This window comes from Antrostomus carolinensis, unplaced genomic scaffold, assembly GCF_000700745.2.
Source record: "Antrostomus carolinensis isolate BGI_N321 unplaced genomic scaffold, ASM70074v2 scaffold1230, whole genome shotgun sequence".
NCBI classification, from domain to species: Eukaryota; Metazoa; Chordata; class Aves; order Caprimulgiformes; family Caprimulgidae; genus Antrostomus; species Antrostomus carolinensis.
In genome coordinates, this window is record NW_010288842.1 from 47,173 (window position 1) to 70,629 (window position 23,457).

The 23,457-nt window shown below is 37.5% G+C and overlaps 1 protein-coding gene across 1 annotated transcript in view; it reads right to left on the reverse strand.

The window, feature by feature from the left end:
• DNAH10 (dynein axonemal heavy chain 10) overlaps positions 1-21,553 on the reverse strand; it is a gene marked incomplete at its 5' end in the record, with an annotated part of 54,246 nt that extends 32,693 nt beyond the window's left edge. Inside the window, 30 exons of the mRNA XM_029084869.1 lie at positions 131-314; positions 408-677; positions 1,181-1,404; positions 1,934-2,167; positions 2,948-3,070; positions 3,187-3,420; positions 3,849-4,005; positions 4,319-4,530; positions 5,207-5,385; positions 5,619-5,721; positions 5,794-5,910; positions 6,244-6,402; positions 6,842-7,318; positions 8,285-8,441; positions 9,325-9,532; positions 10,219-10,383; positions 10,791-10,942; positions 11,677-11,846; positions 12,555-12,680; positions 13,026-13,202; positions 13,916-14,086; positions 14,708-14,902; positions 15,682-15,880; positions 16,356-16,546; positions 17,602-17,832; positions 18,529-18,686; positions 19,354-19,495; positions 19,931-20,046; positions 20,493-20,598; positions 21,408-21,553. Of these exons, the coding sequence (XP_028940702.1) occupies positions 131-314; positions 408-677; positions 1,181-1,404; positions 1,934-2,167; positions 2,948-3,070; positions 3,187-3,420; positions 3,849-4,005; positions 4,319-4,530; positions 5,207-5,385; positions 5,619-5,721; positions 5,794-5,910; positions 6,244-6,402; positions 6,842-7,318; positions 8,285-8,441; positions 9,325-9,532; positions 10,219-10,383; positions 10,791-10,942; positions 11,677-11,846; positions 12,555-12,680; positions 13,026-13,202; positions 13,916-14,086; positions 14,708-14,902; positions 15,682-15,880; positions 16,356-16,546; positions 17,602-17,832; positions 18,529-18,686; positions 19,354-19,495; positions 19,931-20,046; positions 20,493-20,598; positions 21,408-21,553 (5,483 nt within the window). The remainder of the gene's footprint in view (positions 1-130; positions 315-407; positions 678-1,180; positions 1,405-1,933; positions 2,168-2,947; positions 3,071-3,186; positions 3,421-3,848; positions 4,006-4,318; positions 4,531-5,206; positions 5,386-5,618; positions 5,722-5,793; positions 5,911-6,243; positions 6,403-6,841; positions 7,319-8,284; positions 8,442-9,324; positions 9,533-10,218; positions 10,384-10,790; positions 10,943-11,676; positions 11,847-12,554; positions 12,681-13,025; positions 13,203-13,915; positions 14,087-14,707; positions 14,903-15,681; positions 15,881-16,355; positions 16,547-17,601; positions 17,833-18,528; positions 18,687-19,353; positions 19,496-19,930; positions 20,047-20,492; positions 20,599-21,407) is intronic.
• Positions 21,554-23,457: the final 1,904 nt, after the last annotated feature.

Here is a 23,457-nt window from a genome sequence, read left to right on the forward strand (position 1 = left end):
TAATCTCAAATGTATTAGCCTTCACATTGATATCTAGGAGATAACAGAAAATGGCAATAAAACAGTTATGTGATTGCCTGGAGGTGTATTTTACAAGGGCTTGTTAGTAAAAATCTCCTTGAACACATACCTGTGTGAGTGTAAGATAAATACGATCTGTAAGCGGGGTGATGACAAGACGTCCGTTCAAACCCATGTACTCATAACCATATGAGAATGTGCCCGTGCACTGCCGCACGTTCAGTTCATCGGGCTCTCGGTCCCAGTAAAACCGCAGCTGGCTTTCCCATTCAAACTCCTGAGCCTGCAGAATGCTACACAAGAGACACTTGCTCACATGAGGGAAGAGGATGGAAATACAATTTATGCACTTGGTATTTTCTCAATAGGTTGGGGGCAGTGTTTACCTGTCTCTCACGAACGTATCAACAATGTCTCTGGCATGAACATCAATAATGAGAACAGTGTTGTATTTTTTCCTGTCATTTTTGCTCAAGGGCATTGTAATGCGAGTAACCAGGTCATCAATTTGTTTATGCATCTTTTTAGCATAAAGTTTCATTGCCTGTTTTTCTCCTTTCTTCACTTTCCGAAAGACATCCTCTACCTCCCAAGTCCACCACACTTGATTAGCAGCCAGCACCATCATGCCTTGGTAGAGTAACATCCAATCAACTCTATGGGAAGTACACGTAGGAGAGAGTCTGAGTTACTCTTGATTCTAAGTAACTGATCAGGACAGGAAAAAAAAGATAAAAAAAGGAAAAAAAAAGAAGAAAAAAAAAAGAAGTTCCTTCTATTTCTGCAACAACTACAACATGAGCCAAACTTTAGAGATGTACAGAATTCTATCAAGATGTGCTGTAGTATTTCAAAAGCCCTGATAGAAAAGCTGCCTATTGCATGTGTAAAGATTGACAAGTGGAATTCATAGTGAGAAAAACACACTGTGCACCCAACACAAAAAATAAAAACTCAAGTCTTAGGAAATGAGATATGACAGATAACACAAATTTTTCTGGTCAGTTAAAACACTGCATATGCATGTATTCACATCCTCTGCATACAGAAATATAGGCTAAATTGTGCAAAAATGTAAAAATTAAGTCTTTATTTTTCTACATTGCTACAGGCTCATAATAACATATAAAGTATTTATGTTATCTTTTGATTGTTTCACCTGCTTCTGTCTTCACAGTATCGAAAAATAGCTTCCTTCGTAAGGAGTCTGTTCGTGCGTCTCATTTCTTCTAGCACAGCTGTCATCCAATTTTCCACTCTGCCCTTTGCAGCTACAGCCTGCCGGAACTCCATCACTTCCCCCTCAGCTGAAATCATGGCTGTTGCAATTTTCTCATCACTATCACCATCCTGAAACCTCAGGGAGGCTATGTTATCATACATCTGAAATGCACCGACAAGGAAATTCACTGGCATTTTAAAAACAAAGCTTCAAAGATGTAAGTGTATCTAGCCTCCATTTAATCTTGAAAGAAAATTTCCATGGCCTCTAAACAGAAATGGATCTTACTTGTAAGTAATCATATACAAATGCTGATACATAGCTCAGCAGCCCAGCTGCAGGGTGAACAAGCAGATGATCTGGCCCAAATGACATTGATTTTTTTGTGTAGAAAATAAAGTTCTATCAGGAGCTACAGGAAGATTCTTTAATGATTGATCATCCAGATGTATCTTGAATGTTCCTCTACCAACATTCCTCTACTGTAACTGCTATTAGCCAGTATGAGAGCCAGGAGAGACTATTGATCAGATTTGATTTGGTTATTCAGAAGCTTCTTCATGATGTTGCCAGGGTGTTCTTTGTATGCAATAAATATTAGCACACCCTTAACAGCATGAACAGTACAGTCTGATAAACTTTTTAAAGCACCTAAAAGCACAAGGCAATGTGGAAAGCCAGACATTGTACCTTTATCATGTGTTCCTGGACACAAAGGGGGTTACTGCTGCCAAGGATACTAAGCAACTCCTCATCAGATATAAAGAAAAATCTTGGGAAAGCATTTCGCTTGGAATCCAAGTAATCATTCAAGCTTTTCTGGCATTTCTCCAGCACATCATTTATATGATGGAGGTCTGATAGACGATTTGGGGCTTCACAAGATTTTTTTATTGCTGGCTCTTTTACAGTTTCATCCATTATCTGCATGAGTAGAAAAGAAAGTTTAGAAAATACTGGACAGCAATTATACTAAATTATATTTAACTAGTGACAAAGCACACATGCAGCACAAGCAGTATAGGTTCTTACAGAGTGACTTGGAGTTTTAAATATGGTTTTCTGCTGCAGTGCTGTATGAAAACATGGAGATAGCATGCTCTCAAAGCTGAGAGCATGGAGATGCTGCTGTAAAAGCAAGTGTGAGCAAGACAAGCCTGTATCCTGAGTCATGCAAGCATAAGCATCTACCCAATTTTACTGCTGTATACAGTGGTACTTAAGTGAAGGACAAGCACAGTATTTCAGAATCACAGTACTACCTCAATTTTGCAGATGGGAAAAAGAAAAGCAAGCCATATTTGTACTGGGAGTGTGTGCTCAGTATGGGAACAGTGGCATTATACCAGGAAAGCCTGCTTAGCATGTATGTCTGCCCTCAATCTATAGAAACACATCTAAGCTTCTTATTATTATGGTAAAGGTAAAAAGATGTACCCAATGAAAGGAAAAGGGGATTCTGCCTGCCCCTTACTGCCAGCCAGGGATCACACCTCTGCCTAGCTTAGCTAAATCAGAAGTCTTCTGTTCATGACAGATGTAAAGTAAAACACGAGTTCCTGGGCTCCCCAGTCTCGTATTGAATTCATTATAACATACCATGCTCATTGTTACAAATGACACACAAGACTACAACTAATTATTCAACTGGAAGCAAAATGTACTAAATAATTGTGCTGATCACAAGTAAAGTCAGTTACTTGCCTTTTTAAACATACTGTCTACACTGTCAAACATTTTGGCTTCCTCTGGAAGTTGTGATCTGATGTCTCCACCTATAAAGATGCTCTCTAGGTACATCCATTTTCTTTGAACCACCATCCAGATCTAAGAATCAAATGTTTCCATCAAAGAAAAAAAAAAGTTGTAATTTATATATTATAATAAATTATATATGACAAATAATAAACATTAATTATTTAGCCCAGCACGTTCCTCCCTACCTCAATTACTTCACTAATCAGTGACAGGGTTTTTTCCCAGTGGTGAACAGTTGAAAGGAAAGGACCCACAAATCGACTGCCCAAAATACTCTGCAGGTTGACATTGTTGTCATCAAGAATCTCTAAAATTTCATCTACAGAACCCAGAATAAAGCCTCGCTTCTCCGTGCCTTTGAAGTATGCTTGTACAGTGAATTTCAGGTGTTCCCATGTTTCTGCTATTTCCTTCACACCCTGCATGTGAGCATAAAAAGATGCATGTTTCAGTCTTCAAAAACCAGAGAACTATAATCTTAGAATAAAAATGAAACAATTAATTCAGCAAAATTTTTGCACAGATTTTCTAACTCTGGTTTATAAAGAAAAGTACATTTCAAAACATCATGATGGCAACAGAATGGATCCTTCATATTCTTTTTCATAGGTCAAACTTATTGTAATAACAGAAATCCAATATACTGCTGCTAAAGCCAAGAGAGTGAGGATTCTGTGCCATGTGGCAGATTATTAACAGAGCTATTGATCCTAGCTGCCATCGGTTACATCATGGTAGCTCCTTGGAGGTGGCCAATCTTGATGTCATGCTAATATAAAAATTTTAAATAAAACACAGACTGTTCTTATCTATGTCTTTTTAGTTTTATTACAATTTTTTACATTACCTTCTCAATGCTAAGCTCCTTAACAGCGGTTCCAACTATTTCACTGATAACATCTGAGTGTCTGTGAAGTTCCATAGCGAACATAGTCTCCAAAGTGAATGTTTCTGTTGTCATTTCAAAACTTGTTCCTGTTCTCTCCATAAGGTCTTGCCAATGCCTGTTTTAAATTGACACATCAACAATTGCACCAACCACCATGATCCAGTAAAAATTAAAACAACTGTAATTTAATATATAATAATGAAACCATGTTTAGCATTCGACTTTAAACAAGAACTACTATTTTGAATACATAAAGTATCCTAGTCATTGCAGTCATCTTGCATGCTATTATACAAGTTCATTAAGCAGAAAATGAAGTTTCACCTGCAGGACATGGCATTACCCCATTAACTGAAATTAAGAGTTCTAACAGAGCAAACAAAGTCTTCCTATATATAGAAAATGAATTTAAATAAATCAAAGCAAACCTTTCTCTTAAAGCTTCATTTTTCAAATCAAGCAACAAAGGAATGGAGTCTCGAAATGCCTTCATTTTTGCTTCCAAGTGAAAGGCTATTGGCATACTGCGTACTTGTTTGGGAAGCTTTCGAAGGGCTTTAAGATATCCTTCAATTCCTTCTTGAAGAAACTGGACATTGAGGTTTATCCAGAGTGTCTGAGACCATTCCTTTTTAGCTGCCTGGGAACAAAGTCATCAGGAGAAAAAAAAATCATATTTCCTTTTAGTTCTGACCAAAATAAAAAAAATCTTTCCACTACAGTAGAATTTAAAGACCACAGTGAGAATGCAAATGTAATTGTATTAACATTTTACAAGCAGAAGAAGAGACAGGTTCATGTCCAAGACAGATTCATAGGCAAACAGAGCCCATTGTATAAGAAATAATTGAAAGGAAATATAGAGAATAGGAAAAGCATTCTTAAGAGCACACTTTACAAGGTGTTTTAATTTTGGAAAAATAAAACTTATTAAAAAAGGTTAAGACTAATTAAAGCCTGAGATACCCACTGTCACCTGTACACACACTATATCCAAAAGTAGCTCCACTGAAATGATCAGGAGACTTGTGCAGTAAAATGCCACCCAATAATTATTAGGGGGGAGAGAGGTCTGCTCCTATTTGACAAAAGTATGTGTTTGGTCCACTACAGAGGCATTGTTAGTCCTGTACTGACATCATTAACACCATTCCATGGTGACAGTCAATTACAGGTCACAGCTTATTTCATGCAAAGGCTTAGAACAGAGTTGATAGTAACTAGAGGACAATGAAGTCTCTTCTCTCTCCCCCACCTTTTCTGTATGTATGTGCATGAATACGTGTACATCTGTGTGTACACGGTGCAATACTTACTCTTTGTAATTCGTAAATTTCATAGATCTGCTTTAGACCTTTCATATCATTCTGTGCTTTTATTAAGTCAGGGTACACTGTAACCGGCAAGTCAAAAAGTTTCTCAAAACTGCCCAGTTCCTGATTCATTTTTTCCAGTTTTTCCACTTCTTTTTCAAAAATGGCCATGAGTTCCAGTCCTGGGAAAGGAGAGGAATTTTTCTACATAAACAATCCCAGGGATCATGGGGACAAATACGACAGCATTTGCATATACTCTGTAGAAATTACAGTACTAATAATGTCATGTTCCTGTTGATCAACTTTTATGTTACTAGGGAAAGCACAATTTTCTTGTTTTACATAAAATTTGAAGAATTGTCGAAAGCCTAATATTTTTAAGATATCACCTTATACACATGAATGTATTTACCTTTATCAAGATTTTCTCCAACAGCACCAGGCCCCTCAGTCAAGAATTTATGGAAGAAATCTTCTACCTCTTTGCTGTACTCCTCAATTCGTTGCTGTGTAATCTAAAGAGAACAGTGTTTAAATGGTTTTCTTTTCAATTTCTAATTTTTACCATTATTAATTACAAATATTACCTTTGTGAATTTTCTTTTTGCGCCACCAAGGTTGTGATCAACTTCTGATGCTTCAAAGAAGAGAGCCTCCCACTTCTCCCTAACCTTGTCAGCCATCTCTTGCTCTTCTTCAGGTACCTAAAACAAAACAAGTAACATCTCTCACAAGAAATAGTCACAAGAAAGTGAGGATTATGTGTTCACATCACAAATTTGCAAAACAAAAAACCAGCACTGAAGTGATGTGAATCAGATTTAAACACATGCAATATCTCCATTTTAAAGTGGAGATACTGTTTTGAGAAGGGGATTTGGACTAGACAATCTCCAGACATCCCTTCTAACCTCAACAATACTGTGATTCTGTAAAATGTCTTAACAGGAAAATATTTATTCATTCACATGTGAGGCATTTGTGCTCCTAACTCAGATCTGAAATGTTTTACGAGGCAAAGCACAACATGCACTTACTGGAATCTTGTACATTGCAAGCGTTCGGTATCTCTCCCAGATGTCCAAATATCTCAGTTCCACCTTGAAGGACATGGCTCTGATCTCTGCAATTGTGCCAAGGACAATTTTGAGATCTTCCAGGGAATCTGGAGGTGTATTAAGACTCTCCGATAAATTCTGTAAAAAGTAAATATTATTTCCAGAAGCAACACTGACAAATTAGGCAGAATGATAATTATTAGTCAAACACAAAACACAAGTAAATAACATGTGGATTCATTTTCATTTTTAGTCCACATGATAAAGATAACACCAAAAAAAATCAACAAAAAGTAAGCCCCAGAACAGAAGGGATGTTTTTGCTACGACAAAATAGAAGTTCTAAGTAGCAGTTTCAAGGGAACTTCAGAATTACCACTATGAACTCTTCACCAGTACAGGAGTGAGAAAGTCCTGGGTTTTCATGTTATTACTCTCTCCTGTTTCCCAGCTCACCTCTTTACATATGACAAACCAGAATACACCAGACAGTTTCAACCAGTTTGGATCATGGTTCAGATCATCACCTACTACTCAGTGCTAGCTACATCAGACAACAGGAACTGAAAACACCTACCTCAATCTCTTCCTGAAGACTGAATAGTTCCTCTCTTGCAGACTCATTAAGCAACTTTCCAAGTGAAATCATCCAGCCTCTAGCATTCTCCTGCACTGCATAGGCTAAAGGAGCCAGCTGAAGCCTGATAAATTGCTCATCTTTAATCAAGCGCTGTTGAGTCACTTCTTGAGTTATCTTCATATAGAACTGAAACTTATCATCAAAGGTGACACAAGAAGGCTTTTCTGCAGCTAACCTCTCCATGACTATGTCTTTGTCTAATTTCCACAGCAGGTGGTACCTCTTCCATTGGTCCAAATGCTTGCTGAGAGAAGCCAGGAGTTTGTGGACATTCTGAGTGATGAGAACAGCCTGTTCAATTATCAGAGGGTTCTGGGAGATGTCACTGTAAAAGCTGAAAGTGATAACTTCATCTTCCTCGACATGCTGAGGAGGGCATTCAAGACATGTACCATGCATCCACCGTACGAAATGCTAGAGTTTTCAAGACAAGGTTGAAAAAGTTACTTTGTAGAGAGTCATTTTAGTCAAATCATTCATCATTATTTAGAAGACTAGGTAGGAGGTGGTGTGAATGATTTCTCAAATCAATTATTTCTCTGACAGCAAGAAAAGAGATTACATCTTCCCATAAACTTGAGGGAAGAGTTAATTTCATCGTAACAAAACCTTTCCATGCATTATTCAGTCTGCTTTTAAAATCTACACTGAGCAACAATACAGCATGATACAGAGAAACAGGTATTAGATCAAACAGGCTGGATGCAGCAGTGGAGCAGAACAGCAAATCTGAGCATAGGAAGCACACAATCTAAATTTATTCATTTCAGGTGACATCTGGGATCACTTCTCCATCAGCACAGGGCAGGAACACTGCCACAAGATATGGTTTCTTTTCTAGAAAGCAGTTGAATGTGAACGTGTACTTATAGGGAGAAATATTGCTACACCTTTGCCAGCAAGCTAGATATTTCGTCTGCTGTAAACCCACTGTCCTAGATGCCCTTCTCCCAGCATTTCCTGAACTGTTCCTGTGCTGCTTTTGAGGAGAGCTGTAACATGGAGAGGCCACTCACATTCCTTATTCCTCCAGTTTATTCATACATCAGAAAGCAGCATCTGCAGTGCAATCTAAAAATTATGTGTGCTGATTTATAGAAACAAATTATGTCCTTATACTGGCAAAACTGCTGAAAAGTAACAAACCATTTTGCCTGAGGAAAAATTGCATGAAGTTTTATGGCGATTTTTTTTCTTTGTCATCAGTTTGTAAAATTAGGACAGTTTGTAAAATTAGAACAATGTGCTGGATATTTTGATTTCAAGATAAAACAATATGAATCTTCACTTTGACATTTATGCTTGTCCAAACATAAAGCAAGATTAATTCATTATAATCACAAGCAAACTCTGACAACAAGTATATCTATCAAAAATCACCTTAGTAACCTCGACACAGTCTTGGATACATTGTGCAGTCATTTTGTCAATCTCACTGGCATTAGGTTGCAACATTATCTGAGGAACAGATAAAATAGCTTCTGTTTGGAACAGTGGCACATTTGCAAGAACAGCTTCATTAAAAGCCTGTAAATTCCTGGGAAAGGAAAAAAATCATGTCAAAGATCATCACAATCAGGTGCTGCCCCCAGTGGGAATGCCCAACAAAGACTGCAATTATCAGGTATATGCTTAGATACGTAAGAGATCTCTCTGAAGTCAGTTACCACAGATTTCAGCTGGAAACATTAATGTGTATTGGAGCAAAATTGTCCCACTAATACTGATTTAATGGCAAAGCTTGACTAGCTAAAAGATGCTATTGGAAAGAATGAATGGGGACCCTGAGACTGTGGTCAACTCTGTTGCAAGAGACCAGTCAAGAAAGTACAACGAACTTAGCTGAGCATGGACCAGATTAGAGAGACATGGATCATGAGAAGAGGAGATGGCTGGGAAGCTTTTATAACCCTGCAATGCTCTATTGCAATTATATCTTGCTTATAATATAAACCTTTTTAATATCTTGCTATAGGAACCTACTTGGCCCCAGCTGCTGCAGAACAGGAGAAGTAAAACCCAACAAACCTTTGTTCTTGTACTGGTGTCCCCTGCACTACAGGAACACACCTGGCACACAGGCACCAAGTTCTCAAAACTGTATTCTTTAGTAAAACAAAATCTTGATTTTAAGAATAAACCAGAGATATTCAGCTACACACACTGCAGAAAACGTATCTCATTTCTCTCTTCTACTAACAACATGCCAATATCAATTTTCTCAGAATTTGGGTTTCTCCTCTACCTTGTTATCAGTTCTCCCTTATTCACAGGAAAAAAACAGTACAAATACAAATCTGTCTCAAACTGCAAATCACTGAGGTGTTCAAACAGAATATTAGTATACGTACTGATCAACAGACCCAGAAAAACATGAAGATGAGCAACTGAAAATCCATTAAAGCAAACAACTGACTTACCTCACAATTAACTGTGTCAACATTTGATAAATCCTGTGTTCCCAGTATGCATAATAGGAAGTTAATTTCAGAGATTTGCCGCTCTTCGTATTGGCAACTCGTCCTTCCACTTTTATTAGCGATTGTGGAATGGAAGTATACTTCCTAACCATGTGTGCCACATCTTTTGCTCTTTCACACTTAACATACTCAAAAAATTCTTTCACTTCTGCAAAAGATACAAAAACCAGCGTCATTAACAGCAAAAGACCCGACAGACTTGCACACTGGAATAATGAGCTGGGCTTTAGTTGCGAACATGAAATTGGTCTTGTATACTGAAAAGTATCTTCACTTATCAATGCTTAATTTATTAACATTCCAGCCCTCTGATTTAATATGGATTCAATGAATAGCAATCATTAGATGTGAAAGGAAACTTTTTAAGACTTGCAAAGCCTTGAAAGAAATTTGGACCATCGCCCATTCACTCAAGTGACAGGGAGACCTGGGAGACTATTGCCTCACTGCAGCTTCCATCTGAGGAAACCAGTTCAGTTCAGATGGCCCAGGAGGAAGCTGACACTCCATGGAGACTGCAGCTCTAAAGCCACACTACTGCATACAAGAAGGATAAGGAAATCAAGCGAAAGCAAGGGGGAAAGTGATTGAAAGCAAGGTAAACACAAGTCAAATGATTTATTTGTATATTTATCTTTATGTTTTTCTCACTGACACTGTCAGCTTTAGGATACTGAAGCTCTGCTTGTGTTTCCTCTGTTACACCATTAAATACTACTGTAACTAGTTTTGGTAATAATTAAAAGGGTTGATCATATCAACTAAAAATGCAAAGTAGCAAACAGAGCAAAACAAAACATCCCAGAGCTTGGAAAAGAAAATATAAAGACTTACTAGGAAGTTCATCACCATTTTTTGAAAGTGGAAACTTAAAGAGATTTGTTGATTCTATGAATAGAAGTTTGTTGTTTATGTCTTCAGAATTATTATGAACCCGATGGACAAGTGATTCAAACTTCCTGATGGCTTTTGTACATCGGACAATGAAGTCACCAATACCTTGAAATAAATCACAACCATTTAGGTTTTTTTCTCTTTTAACAAATATTTCACCCATGCATCAAAAATGCCACAACCAGATGTGTTTTCTCCCTGAGAATGAACTGATGCTCTGTAGAGAGATTAGATGACTTCTCACTTAACCCTTCATCTAGCTCCCTTACAGCTGTTATCTAGGGTCTCTATCCATTTGCACTCAGTGTTTTAAATATAATAAAAACATAAGAAATACGCTCCTGGATCAGAGTTTGTCTAACCTACTATTCTGACTCTGACTGTGGCAATAAAATGTACCATTTAGGGAAACATTGCTATCATATGACATAAAAAATAGAGTGCAGAATTGAAGAGATTTTTTAACTGAAAAATCTGTATCTAAGGCCATTTAAAAATAGTATCTCCATTACCTAAGGAGTTCCATTTGAGACTCCTGTACCCTAACTTGAATAGTCTCCGGAGTTCTTTAATATGGTCATCAAGAAGTTTGGTTTCTGCTTCATTCAGTGTTGCCATTAATTTGTTATAGTGATCCAGCATGTTTTGCAATCTATTTATGTACCTAAGGAGTGTAAGAAACACAACAACAAAACATAAAAATCATTATTTTCTGGAAATACAGCTCTAAACTCAGATCAAAGAGCAGATCACTTCTACCATTCTGTTCAGACTTTCATATAAAGCACAACATGCAGAAATAACCACTGAAGAGGTATTGATCATAAAAGTAATTCATTTCCTATTGAAAACAAAATAAAAATTTCATATGGCTCCAATAGCAGCTAGACAAACCTCTCTTGGCCCAAATCACAAAGAGTTTTTAAGACATCCTCAGCTGAAGCATGTAAGTGAACTCAACAGGTGAACTTTAAAATCTGGTTAGTGCTCTTACTGGCATAACTGTGTGCTAAATGCCTGTGATAATTTGTGCAAAAGTGACTTACTCAAACCTGCAGGAGAAGAAGGCTCACATTTAAAGTGAGTTTAAATGTGAGCTGAAACCTAAATGGCACTAACAATTCATTGAAAACAAATTACTTTCCTTTTTTTTTTCTCAGATTTGATGAAATATTACTCTGTACAACATAGTCCTACAGGATGAAGGATGCAGACAGCGCCAGAGAAAAGCTTATTAGTGCAACATGGCCATTAGTAATTTTACCCTTTAAAAAAAGAGTCACTAAGAGCTCTCATATTTCCAAAATTTGATGACTCAAGGCCCATTCTGGTTTGGAGCGAAATCACTTGAAACACTGCCATGTTTGTATGTGAGCAGATATTTTGTTACAGCCTTACCTAAGATATTTGTTTTCCTGTAATGCCACGTATCTTGCTATTTCTGGAACTGGAAACCCTAGTTGTTCCATGTACTTTGTTTCAATGATAATCTCTTGGAGTGTGGGAGAAAAATTCACTATAAAGTGGACACTTTTCTTTGTGGTGACAGGCTCCTCTGTTACAGAGCTCTACAACACAAGAAAGAGCAGCAGAAAGGAGAGGAACACCAAACAGTTACAGTGCAAGGAAAAGGTTAGCTTTTGGAGACATTGATAAGGCAGTAGGTAAAATCAGAACAGCTGACATTCAGAGCTTGTGGAAATGCCTTTAAAATTCAATAGCAACCACAGCATTCTAGTTCCAGAAATTACACACAACTACCTCTTCAGTGAAAGGTGATTACAAGAAACAAACCAAATCACCTCTGTGTACATACTGCTGCAACCAGTTATGACAGAAATCCTGGTGGAAGTTCATAGTCAAACAAAAATTAAGTTAGAACAGGATTCTGCATGATCTCTGCTGAGAACCTACCTCTACCTAAATTCAGTCTCAAGTTTTGTTGTAATGTCCCAAAGATGTTGCATCAGAAACCAAAAAAATTAACAGGATTTACAGCACAGAAGAACACACGGTGAAACAACTGGGAAAACCAGGACAACAACATGCATCCATTTGCCATGTCATTCAGCAACTGTGTCTTATAAAGAACTCTTGAGCTCAGAACTTTCAAAATTTTCCTTTCAAACACTGTGTTTAAAAACATTATTCTTAGGAAAATCTCACTGAAGCCAGGTTTCAGTTCTTTCCCATCAAGAGGTCTGGTATATGATCTTCCTGTATCTCACCTGCTCAAAAGTTTCTGGATTAACATGGGTTACAGCCCCACCAGTGACAACAGACAGCAGAGTATTTTTCAATAACAGCGGGAGTATCTCTTCTGTCTCATCTCTCCACTGATTGTATTTTTGATCTTCATACTCCTTCATCCTCTTGGCCACCTGAAGATACAGTTGTTTCACCTAGAAAGGAAAAATCTGTATAACTAATTTTAAAAACCATGAGAAATGTTCAACTAATTTGTCTTAATATGGTGTTTTAGTATGGTTTCTAATTTTTATTAGATGAGAGGGCAAGAAATGCAAGTGATAGAGAATTTAGACTCTTGAATTCCGTCATTGAGTCCATCACTGTCTCTCTGGGAAACAGCAGGAAGGTCCCAATCAGCTTTTCACATCTAACATGGCTTGCTCTGTGCAAAGACATTCTTGGAACTTCCCCTCACATAAGAGTACTTCCACATCTTTAGAAGGAGGGTATGAAGAAAATATTGCTTCCTTCATTAAATATCAGAAGAACCAACATACTTCCTTTCCACGTTCACCAGCAAGCAACTCCTCTGCTTCTTGAAACCGAACAATAGTGTGTTTGATCCGATAGAAAAGGGATCGAGACCAGTATATTGCTCCAGCCAGTGGAGGATGATTCTTGTACAAAGGTGGATCATTATGGTTCTGAACAAAGATTTGCTTAACATTTTCGACCTAGAAGAGAATAAAATATTGCAAAGAAGCATTTCTCCACTTGCTTGTCCATGATCAGTACCTAACCTGGCACACAGCACAAGCTCTGAAAATAATTCGAACAGCGGGATAAAAACAATTCCTTTTTTTTTTTTCATGCATTGCTAGTTTGTCTTAATTGCATTACAGAGAATGTCTTCCCTTCCATATCCTGTGGAACTGCTATTGTGGCAGTGTTTTCTGTAAGATGACATTTTATCATTAAACTCAGTGTTCTTTGAAATATCAAGAAAGTGCTATGTCATGAAAAGCTCGCCAACATCTGCCTTCATGGTTGATCTCTGACACATTTTGGTCATACCATGAACTTGTTGTCCATCACAAGAAAGCTGTAAGGTATAAAAGATGTATTTTTTCAGGAAGAACTACTGTTGAACTGCTGTTCAGAAGGTGAAGGAACAGCCACAAGCCCTGTTGCATTCACAGTACATGCAAACACTTTTCGGTTCCCCTGCATACACAGACATGCACATCCATTTTAGCAATTAAACATGCTGTTTCTCCAAGAGGATCCAAAAAAGTGAGAGCAATTATTACATTTATTTTGTAAAAACTGTCAGTCTTTCACATAGTAAAAATACACTATACAGGTATTTTAGATGTAGACACAGATTTATGATTTTCACTAGGTGAAAAGCTCCACGTACTACATAAGAAATCCTTAAATGAAATACCTCTTTACGATATTGGTCCAAAATATCCTTGAACTTCATCATCATCTGCCTACTAACAGCTTCACGTGAGTGGACGTGTTTGAAGTTTAACAACATGTCAAATGCAGCTTCTGCTGATCGAAGAGTCTTAAAAGATTCATTAATAAAGTTTTTGGTCTCTTCTTCAATAATCTAAACAAAGGAAGAAGGCCAAGAAACCCTGTCACTTAGAGATTCATCTTGCAAAACCAAGAAAGGAAGGCAAAATTAAAACACTTTTTTATAATAGTGGTCAAGCATATTTTTACTATTTTTTGTCTTATAAATTACTAACAAACTGATGGTTTTCCAGTAAGCTGCAGGAAATTAGTGCTAATTAGTGTGTCTGCTGGGCAGGTATATAAATCACAAAAAACACTGTAACAATTTGTACTTTGTAGGTATTCTTAGCTGAGGGGTGAAAACCCCAGAAAAGGAAGTTTCACTTCTTTGAAGGACATGATTGAAACATGTCAGCACATGAGTACAGGGAGGTCACATACACCCTCTGTTCATGCTGTAGGGGTTCTGACAATGAACAAAAAATGTGCTTCACCATTTTCAAGATAAAGTGAAACTAAAACCAAAAACAACAAAGAAACAGAATATTGATTCTTAAAAATTGTTCAGATTCCTCAGATTTTCATTTACAGATTAATTTTCTTTTTTATTTTTTTTGCAAACTTACATTTTCTTTACATGAAAATGTTGATATTCTAGAAGGAATTTGTATATAGGAAGTAACAGGGGGGAATCACAGTATGTGGTACTTACTGAAACTTCTTCTTTAAATTCTTCCATAATTAATTTCCAGTCATGTGCACTTTCGATGCTAAAAGGATCAAAAGTCAGCTCTTCCATAGGACTAATTAGTCCATTTACTTTTCTCAGTAGATCATTAACACGCTTTGGATCCCCTGTGACAGCCTTCAGTTCAGGACTAAATATATTGTTAAACTCTTCAATGACCTGTTAGTTCAGAAGAACATACCAGAAAGCATTATGTTTAATGATTTTTCTTGCTGCCATTTAACACATCTTGCTGATATTATTCCCTTTAAAAAATAAAAAAACCCATCTCAGAAAATGATTAATTCATGCTGTGATTTATGTGTCATATATTTCTATACAAGACTATAGTAAGTAGCTTTATGGACAAAAGAAAAGAAAAAAAAACATTTACAGGCCAAACACTTCAGTTGTTAAAACAGATAATACTCAATTATTACTCCTTTTCATTGCACTTTTAACATATGCAGTTTTCACATACATAGTTTATAGCATCTGACCATCAATGGACCACTAATATTTCTAGTTACCCTGACTTAAATTAGCCTAAACATCACATCTTTCCATTCATATGTTGTCCTGCAACTGATATACTGATTCATATATGGTTAAATTTTATATTCTAGTATACTTACATGGTTATGTTATCTAAAATTATATCATTAAGCTAGCAACTCATGAAAACTCCAAATCTGTGAAACAGTTGTTAGAAGTCTGTATGTTCTTAACAGCATTGTACACAGGAATATCTTTCCTCAACCACTACCTTGAGAAGTTACTTCATGTCAATCATTAAGTGCAACTTTGTTGGAAGCAAAGGCACTGCTCAGGTCTTAAACACAAAACCACTCACAAAGCTAAAGGCTGTTAAAATATCAACAACTACAGAACAAAAGAATCTCCTCTACAGAATAAGACACTGATCACACAATCCCTTTATTTATTGTCTATATTACTACCTGCAAAATATCATACAGATCTTGACAGACTGAAGCCATATAATCTGTTTTTTCAAATAAACATTTTTGGTCAAATTCCCAGTGTTGGTCTCTTCCTGATGCTTCAATTTGGGCACGAACAGCAAAATAACATTTCTTCCATTGTTCAAGAGTGCTTTTGGCTTCTGCCATTTTCCTTTTTGCAGCAGCTCTATTTTCTCTATTAATCAAATCAAAACAGTTAAGAGCATATGAATAGAAAGACTATAGATAGAAAATGATATCTCAACTGTATTGATATACTCTGGTTTAGCAGCTTCTAATTACACAAGATCTAGGCAAAACTTCTAACTGTGAGGTCTTAATTTTCAATGTGACTGATTTTGAAAGGAGATATTATTTCAGGACTGATTTTGATGATATTTATGCCACTTTTTCTCTACTATAGTTCTGTCAGTTTTATCACTTTCTGTCCTTTTGAGACAAAAGTGGACAAGCACCTATTTCTCCGGGGCTGATGCAGTAATTTATGAAAATTACAAAATAAATTTACTTTTAATTGACCTTCTAATACAACTTCAGATAGTGAAAAACACTGAAACCTATTTGATGAAAGTGTTATCTACAGCACGTCGTGTAAAACAAGCAAAGCTTTTAATAAATACAGCCTAGTTAAACAGGAACCCAGTACTTACTTAAACAGTGTGTGTAAATCCACAGCTTTGTACACTCTTGTTGAAATTTCCCATGCAATTCGCTCCATGAGGGGCACCATCTGCTCATCCTTGCTGTAATGCAGTGAGATAAGCCACACCATTCTCAGGGCATTCATCAGCAAAGGAATTGTATCCAAGACAACAATAAACCCGGTGCCATATGTTAAATTCTGTTGAATGCATTATAAATATTGTGAATAAGACATCATGAAAATATACAAATTAATATTCAATAAATCAGTATTTATTCTATAGATACCTGAAATTAAAAAAGTCTGTGACATTATTAAATAAATAACCCAGTCAAGGAAACATGTTGGTGCTTAAGTAAGACACATGGTTAAGGATGTGCAAATCTGCACCTATTGCTCCAAATGCTTTTTGGGTCCTGTCTCATTAATCATAGAATCATAGAATGGTTTGGGTGGGAAGGGACCTTAAAGCTCATCCAGTCCCACCCCCCCTGCCATCAGCAGGGACACCTTCCACTAGACCAGGTTGCTCAAAGCCTCATCCAGCCTGGCCTTCAACACTTCCAGGGAGGGGGCATCCACAACTTCCTTGGGCAACCTGTTCCAGTGTCTGACCACCCTCACAGTGAAGAACTTCTTCCTAATATCTCATCTAAACCTCCCCTCTTTCAGCTTAAACCCATTTCCCCTTGTTTTGTCATTAGTTGTCCTTATGAAAACTCCTTCCCCAGCTTTCTTGTAGGCCCTTCAGGTATTGGAAGGCCACTATAAGGTCTCCCTGGAGCCTTCTCTTTTTCAGGCTGAACAGCCCCAACTCTTTCAGCCTGTCCTCATAGGAGAGGTGCTCCTTTCTGTAAAAGATGGTCCAAAACTGGGTTTGGCTCAACTCTTTATTGGGATGATCTTCAACAAAACTTAAAAATTGAGATATCAGTTGTAATCAGTGATATAGAAGCTACCTCAAAAACAGAGTAGAGAAATCTTTGTTTTCTGTGATTCAGCTATGCTATCATACTCTCCCAAGGCTGTGATTTACAAACCAAGCTGTTCACAGCTCTGGGCTTCTGCTTTCAAATATCAGAACAAGGGTAACTCAAACAAAATAAGCAGGCCTTATTTTTATTAAATATAAAAAAGATAGAGCATATCTTTACTGCTGATAAAAAGTAAAAAATAAACAAGAGGTGATTTTATCAACAAAGAAACCAAACTCAGGTAACTACAGCCACAAGAGTTTTTTTAAGGATACACACCTTGAAATGGTGTTCGAGAGTTGAAAGAAACTTAACATTATCTAGAGCTTCCATATGATGTTTTCTGAGGTCACTTAAGACTATCTGTACATCTCCAAAATGCTTGGATTCAGCTTCCTGTAATATTTCCAAGACTTTTTGCACTTCTGGAAGCTTTGTCTGTTCAATAAGAGCACTTAAAGTATCACTTTTCTCACGCCAGAGGTCAACTTCTGCAAGTGGACCATTACCCTACAAGTAACGTGGAATAAAATAAAAACTCTAAATTATTGTTATGCAACAGTGAAAATCTATAACCAAGACTGTATTTATTCCTCCTTTTCAATAGGCTGTATGCTGAGAAAAAACTGGTATGATTCAACCATGCAAAAAACCCAGACAGAAGAAGAATTGAAGGGAAGGGAACTGCTTATGGGGAATATATCCCCAAGCTGGAGTTGGAGAGTCCATGTTTGCAAAAGCTTATGCACAGGTAACTGTGTAGACATGAAAACTCTCAGTATGTTTAATGGAATTAGTCCTGTGTGTAAGTGTTTGCAGAATCAGAACTTAACCACTGGAATTTTTTTTGTTTGAGAGAGATTACTTTTTTCAAGCAAAAATATAGTAATCTACTTAAAAAAAAAAATCACTGCAGCTTTTACTATTGCATGGCTGTCTTCAGAAGAATGTAGATACCAAAAGTGCCTTAGTTTTCCAGTTATCCTGTGTGAGTAGGATCTGCAGTGAGATACTTTATATTCTATTTATATTCTATTTCAGAGTCACACAGTTCCTCACTACTTTTGTGCTACTTCACATCAGTTAGCTTTCCAACAGTCAAACATGAAGACGGATAAAAAATGAACACAAACCATTCACACAGATTCTTGTGGGGAAATGAAGTGTGTAGGAGTAAAAGCAGCTTGGTGTTATAGGCACCATTACCTGTGGAATTTTTTTCAGTTGTTCTTCTAGAGCTGTGGATATTAATTTCTGCCAGGTCATTGCACAGCTTTCCAGAGCTTCAATCACTTTTGGATCTGTAGCAAGAACAGTCACTTCTCCATCTAGATTTATAGATGGTATCTTCAGTTTATTATCTCCTGTTGGAAGAAAAGGCACAAAGAATTAACTGTCTTGTTCCATCAGCACTGGTCAAGTACTATCACTGAACTGGCTCTGCCTCCCATCTTGTTAGCTACGGGAAGAGAGGTAACATACAGGCTCGGCCTATTTGAGAATATGGCAAAATATGTCCAGTTGCTTGACAGCTAACACAGTACAAAGAAAGAAATATTCTTAAAAATAAATGAACAGCTCTTAGCTTTCAAGCCTTAACTCAGTCTCTAACTATTAAGAATTAGGATTAGGGTTTTGCTGAAGAACATTAACAATCTGCCTACTGTAGGCCACTATGCTCTCCTCAATGGCATGACAGTAGCCCCTGTCAGAGAAGGGATGTTAAACAACACGTGAAAGTCTCATTCAGTCTGCCACTTTCTATACTCTGCTACAGCCTGAGTCCCCTGAACACTGCTAAGCAATGAGGCATGTTTAGCCTCTCTTCTATTCTTACCCCAGACTGTTTGAAAAACTGATTTCACCCATGTAAATACCGCTGTTATCAGCCAAGAGAAACTTTAATCAGGTCTGGAGCTTTCTCAGAAACTGAATGTATTTGTTATTCTGTATAAAGCCATTCCTAGGTGAACCTCTTTCTACTGTCATGTAGTCTAAACACCATGGTGCTGGCACAGGCAGAACACTTGCCTTCAGTTTCTTGTGTAGTCTCGTGAGTAAAACTCAAGAATTTTTGCCTGTTCGTTGTTTCAGAATCTGTGTTTTCACTATCTGGATGAAAGGAAGCTTCCTCAGTCTGCTGCTGACTATAGGAGAGAGCAGGTGAAAACACCTATAATTCAAACAGGTACCGTAGATTAGATGGTTCATATTAAAAAAGAAAACAATAAAAGTCAGCTTTCTAGAAATTTACTTGAGCTTTGGATATGTTGTTCTAAAATTTAATTTAAGTGCATCTCCTTCCATTTCACCTCTTTAGCATCAATCTATCTGCCTCAGCTTCTGCAGGGGAATAGCTCCAGTATGATTTTACATCAGTCTGTCGGCACAAAAATAAAGGCATCTGGTGTCACACTCTTAAATGTTTCTCATACAGGGCCAGGCAATGAAATAACATCTTTACAAAAATTTGGGAAACAAAATATTCAAATAAGGATTAAGAAAAACTTCATTATGCATATGAAGGTCACTCATTAAATATACTAAAGAGGCAAATCACTCATAGAAATACTCAAGACTCCATATATAAAAGCTGTAACACATTTACCTGTGAGATGGCATTCTTTAGCATCAAAAGGGTATCATCAGTCAGTACACCAAACTTTATCACTTTAGGAAGAACTTCATTAGCTTCAGTCAGGTCATTAGGTTCAGTAACTCTTTCTAAACAGTATACAAACAATTAGCACAAATCTAATTATTTGATACAGAAAGCATAAAGCCTTTTCCATAAGTTAAAATTCCAATAAAACAAACTGTGTTTGTAATAAACTAGGTTTCATGCAAGTCATTTTCAAAACTAGTACTGGCTGTAGAAAAATAGTTCAGTGTCATATTCTTTACAATCCAGCCTTACAGTTAGGAAATGGTTTTCTGTTCAAATAAAACAGTGTCCTTGATATGAACTCTTATCTTACAGAAAAACCAGGAAAATCTTGCACAGAACTGCCAAAAAATGACCAAATATGTTATCATGTTTTTTTTTTTTCTCAAATGTCCTGTTTCTAGAAAAACTGAAACTAATAGGCACATACAAAATTTCTCATTGTGAAGTATTGTTTAATATAAAGACTGAAAACACTGAGCCTGCAGTTACTCAGGGCACATACCTTTGGTGTCTCTCAGAAAATATACAGTAAAATCAGACACAAATTCTTCCGGAATTTCATCAAGAGCCACAGAGAAATACACGTTGTCACCTTTCTGTTCTTGTAGCTGAAACAGAAAACAGAATGGAAGCATGACTATTACTGTTTGCTGCCATGTTTCTTAACAGCAAGAAAATGTTTGCCTGCTGTGAGTAATAAGAGAGTATCATTAGTTTAACTCCATTATCTTCACATTGCTGTCCAAGTCAATTACTAACATAACTGCAATGTTAAAAAATCACTCAGCTAACAGTAAAAATCATCAGTTTTAGAAACAATGTTGATTTCTAGAGCAACAAGACTAAGAGTATTAGTGCTTCAAACATAAGAAACCAGAAGGCATTTAAATATCTGCCTCCCTGTACCTTTCTGAGAATGTTCAAGCACCTACTGCCCTGTCACCTGCATCTCGGTCATAAACCCAGCTTAGTTAGAAATCCCCTCCAGACTCCATCCTGACCATTGAATTAGATAAAAGACTTGAGGTAAAAAAGCCTTTGTTCTCTATTCCTTAGACGCTCCTCCCATGTTGTCTTTGTCTAGCAACAAATCTAACTGCAACTTCTCTTTTACAAGCAACTCTGGGAATAGCTAATGTGGTACCTGAGTAACTCTCTGATGCATTTTCTCACCAAAAGTCAGGGTTTTATCAAGTAAATTACCTTTGTGATATCTTGTCAGTCAATGTCAGAGGCTGTGGCAGACCACGGGCCATTGGTTTTGAATGGAAATTCCTGTTCTTGTAAAATGTTCTGTTCTGCTCTGAGTATTTGCTCTGCACTGTTCCTCCTTAATTTACCTACCAGTTTTACTGAAACATTTCCATTAGAAATCTTCTTATCCACAAAAGAACAGAGTGGAATACAACAGACTCACCTGTGGTGTCTGTTCCATACTGTCAGTTGTAAGGTTTTGCTCCAGTTTACTCAATTCAGACTCACTAGCGAGACTTGACACATGACCTGACACACTTTCATTGTCCATAGATGGCAGAGGGGATGTCTTGCTTTTCTGAGTCATCCCTAAGAAAGAATTACACAGGAGAGCTCACACAGAAAGAATAACACAAAAGAACAGGTATTCCATATAAGACAAATCCTCCCAATTTTCTTCTCAAACTAAATGATGGAGTATTTTCTTCCATCTTCAGCGTCACCTTTCAACGACCAGTCATCAAAACTTGGGTTTAATTGTATATTTTCCCATAGGACAGCACTATTGCTGAAGAACTGAATCCAAATAGGCAAATAACTCTGTTGCATTCCACAGGTACTTGGGCTTTATTCAGACTATCCTTACTAGCATTTTCCAAGGCAATCGATCTTTTATAACAAAATAAATAATTTACACATTTTCACTTAGTAAAAGGAAATGGAAACAATTAAGGGGTTTTTATGCCAGATCTGTGATGTGAAAAATGTTTATAGTTATTTCATGGCCAAGAAGTGATGGTGAAGACACTAACACAGGAACAACTGCATGAATTCCAGGGCCAGTTAAGAATTTCAAACTTCATTTTTTACTGTCTTTCAGAAGGTGCACCATGTCTTCCCCTTTTCCAGTACAGGCTTCTGGACAAGCAATGGAAAAGTCATAGCTGTGTCCCCAGCTAGATCCTTTGTGTGCTGATATTATTGTTGAGCAATAAGTAATTCTCCCTGTCTTAATGCTTTTGAGCATTAGCCTGCAGCATTGCAGCTGCCTCCATTCAGAGGTGCAGAGTGGGAAGTTGAATTGTATCATTCCTTCAGTCTACTTACAGCCACACCAGGCTTCAGCACTTCACTTCCACGGTCCTATATTTTTTGCACAGCATGAACAAAATTCTTTTAAGGCTATAAAACACCAGGCCATGACTGTTTCTGCAAGTAACCGTTTCAGAAGTTTGTGGAAGTCACACAGATACTGACAGCAAAGAAGTGAACCTTTGAGCCATGGAAAATCACTGCTCTCTTCTGAAACCCTTTCTATCCCTTTTTTCCCCTTTTTTTTCTTTTTTTGTGAAAGGCTTCTCTGCAATACTGTGGTTAAAGTACTGGACTAATTTTAACTCTTTACAGAATCACCATTTTTACCCTCAATAAACTACATCAGAATAGAGGAGAGCTTGCAGCTCTTAAGACAAAGTGAATTAATTCATTCCTACTAAGGGAACATACTAATTCTACTTATTTTAATAAAATCAATCTCTAAAAATGTGAAATTATAAAGCCAGTAAAACATGTCACAAAGACTGCATGGAAGATCTGTGTTAGTGGGTTGATTTTGATCATCCTAGTCAGCCTCTTTCCATCTGTTTGGAAAAGACGAGAGTCAAACTAGGATAGTTTTCTTTCAAAAGAGCATCCTGAGGCAGAAGCTCTTGAGAAAACATTAATTAACCACACTGCCAGGACACTATCCACAAAATGAGATTGGCTTTCCTGGGAAAATAAGTTGTTGATGTTACAGATACTGATGGATTTGCTTAGGAGAGCCACATCAGTGAGTCACACAGCCCCCATGGCAGCACGGTCTGACGACTACACTCAGGCTGCTTCCAAGGCCACAGAGGTTGTTTCAGTCAACTGCTCAGGAAATAGGTTATCTGGGCCTTCTTCCTTCTGATCAGGTGCAAACTCAACTGTGTGACCTGTGCCTGCACACACACAAAATGGGGGGGATGCATGCTATCATCACCACTGTGCAGTGGGGATGGCACAAAACCCCACCAAGGCACAACCAGAGCAGAGAAAGCTCTGGAAATGGGTGAGACAGGGGGCTCAGGAGGATGGGACACAGCCCCAGGCACGGAGAGGCAGGGAAAGGGGTAAGCAATGGTGCCAGGACTGAGCAGATGGGACAAACAGGGGCCTGAGAGAGGGGGAAACGGGGAGCTGGGGATGGAAGAATGGAGTGAAGGGGCTCGGGATAAGGCAGTGCCCAG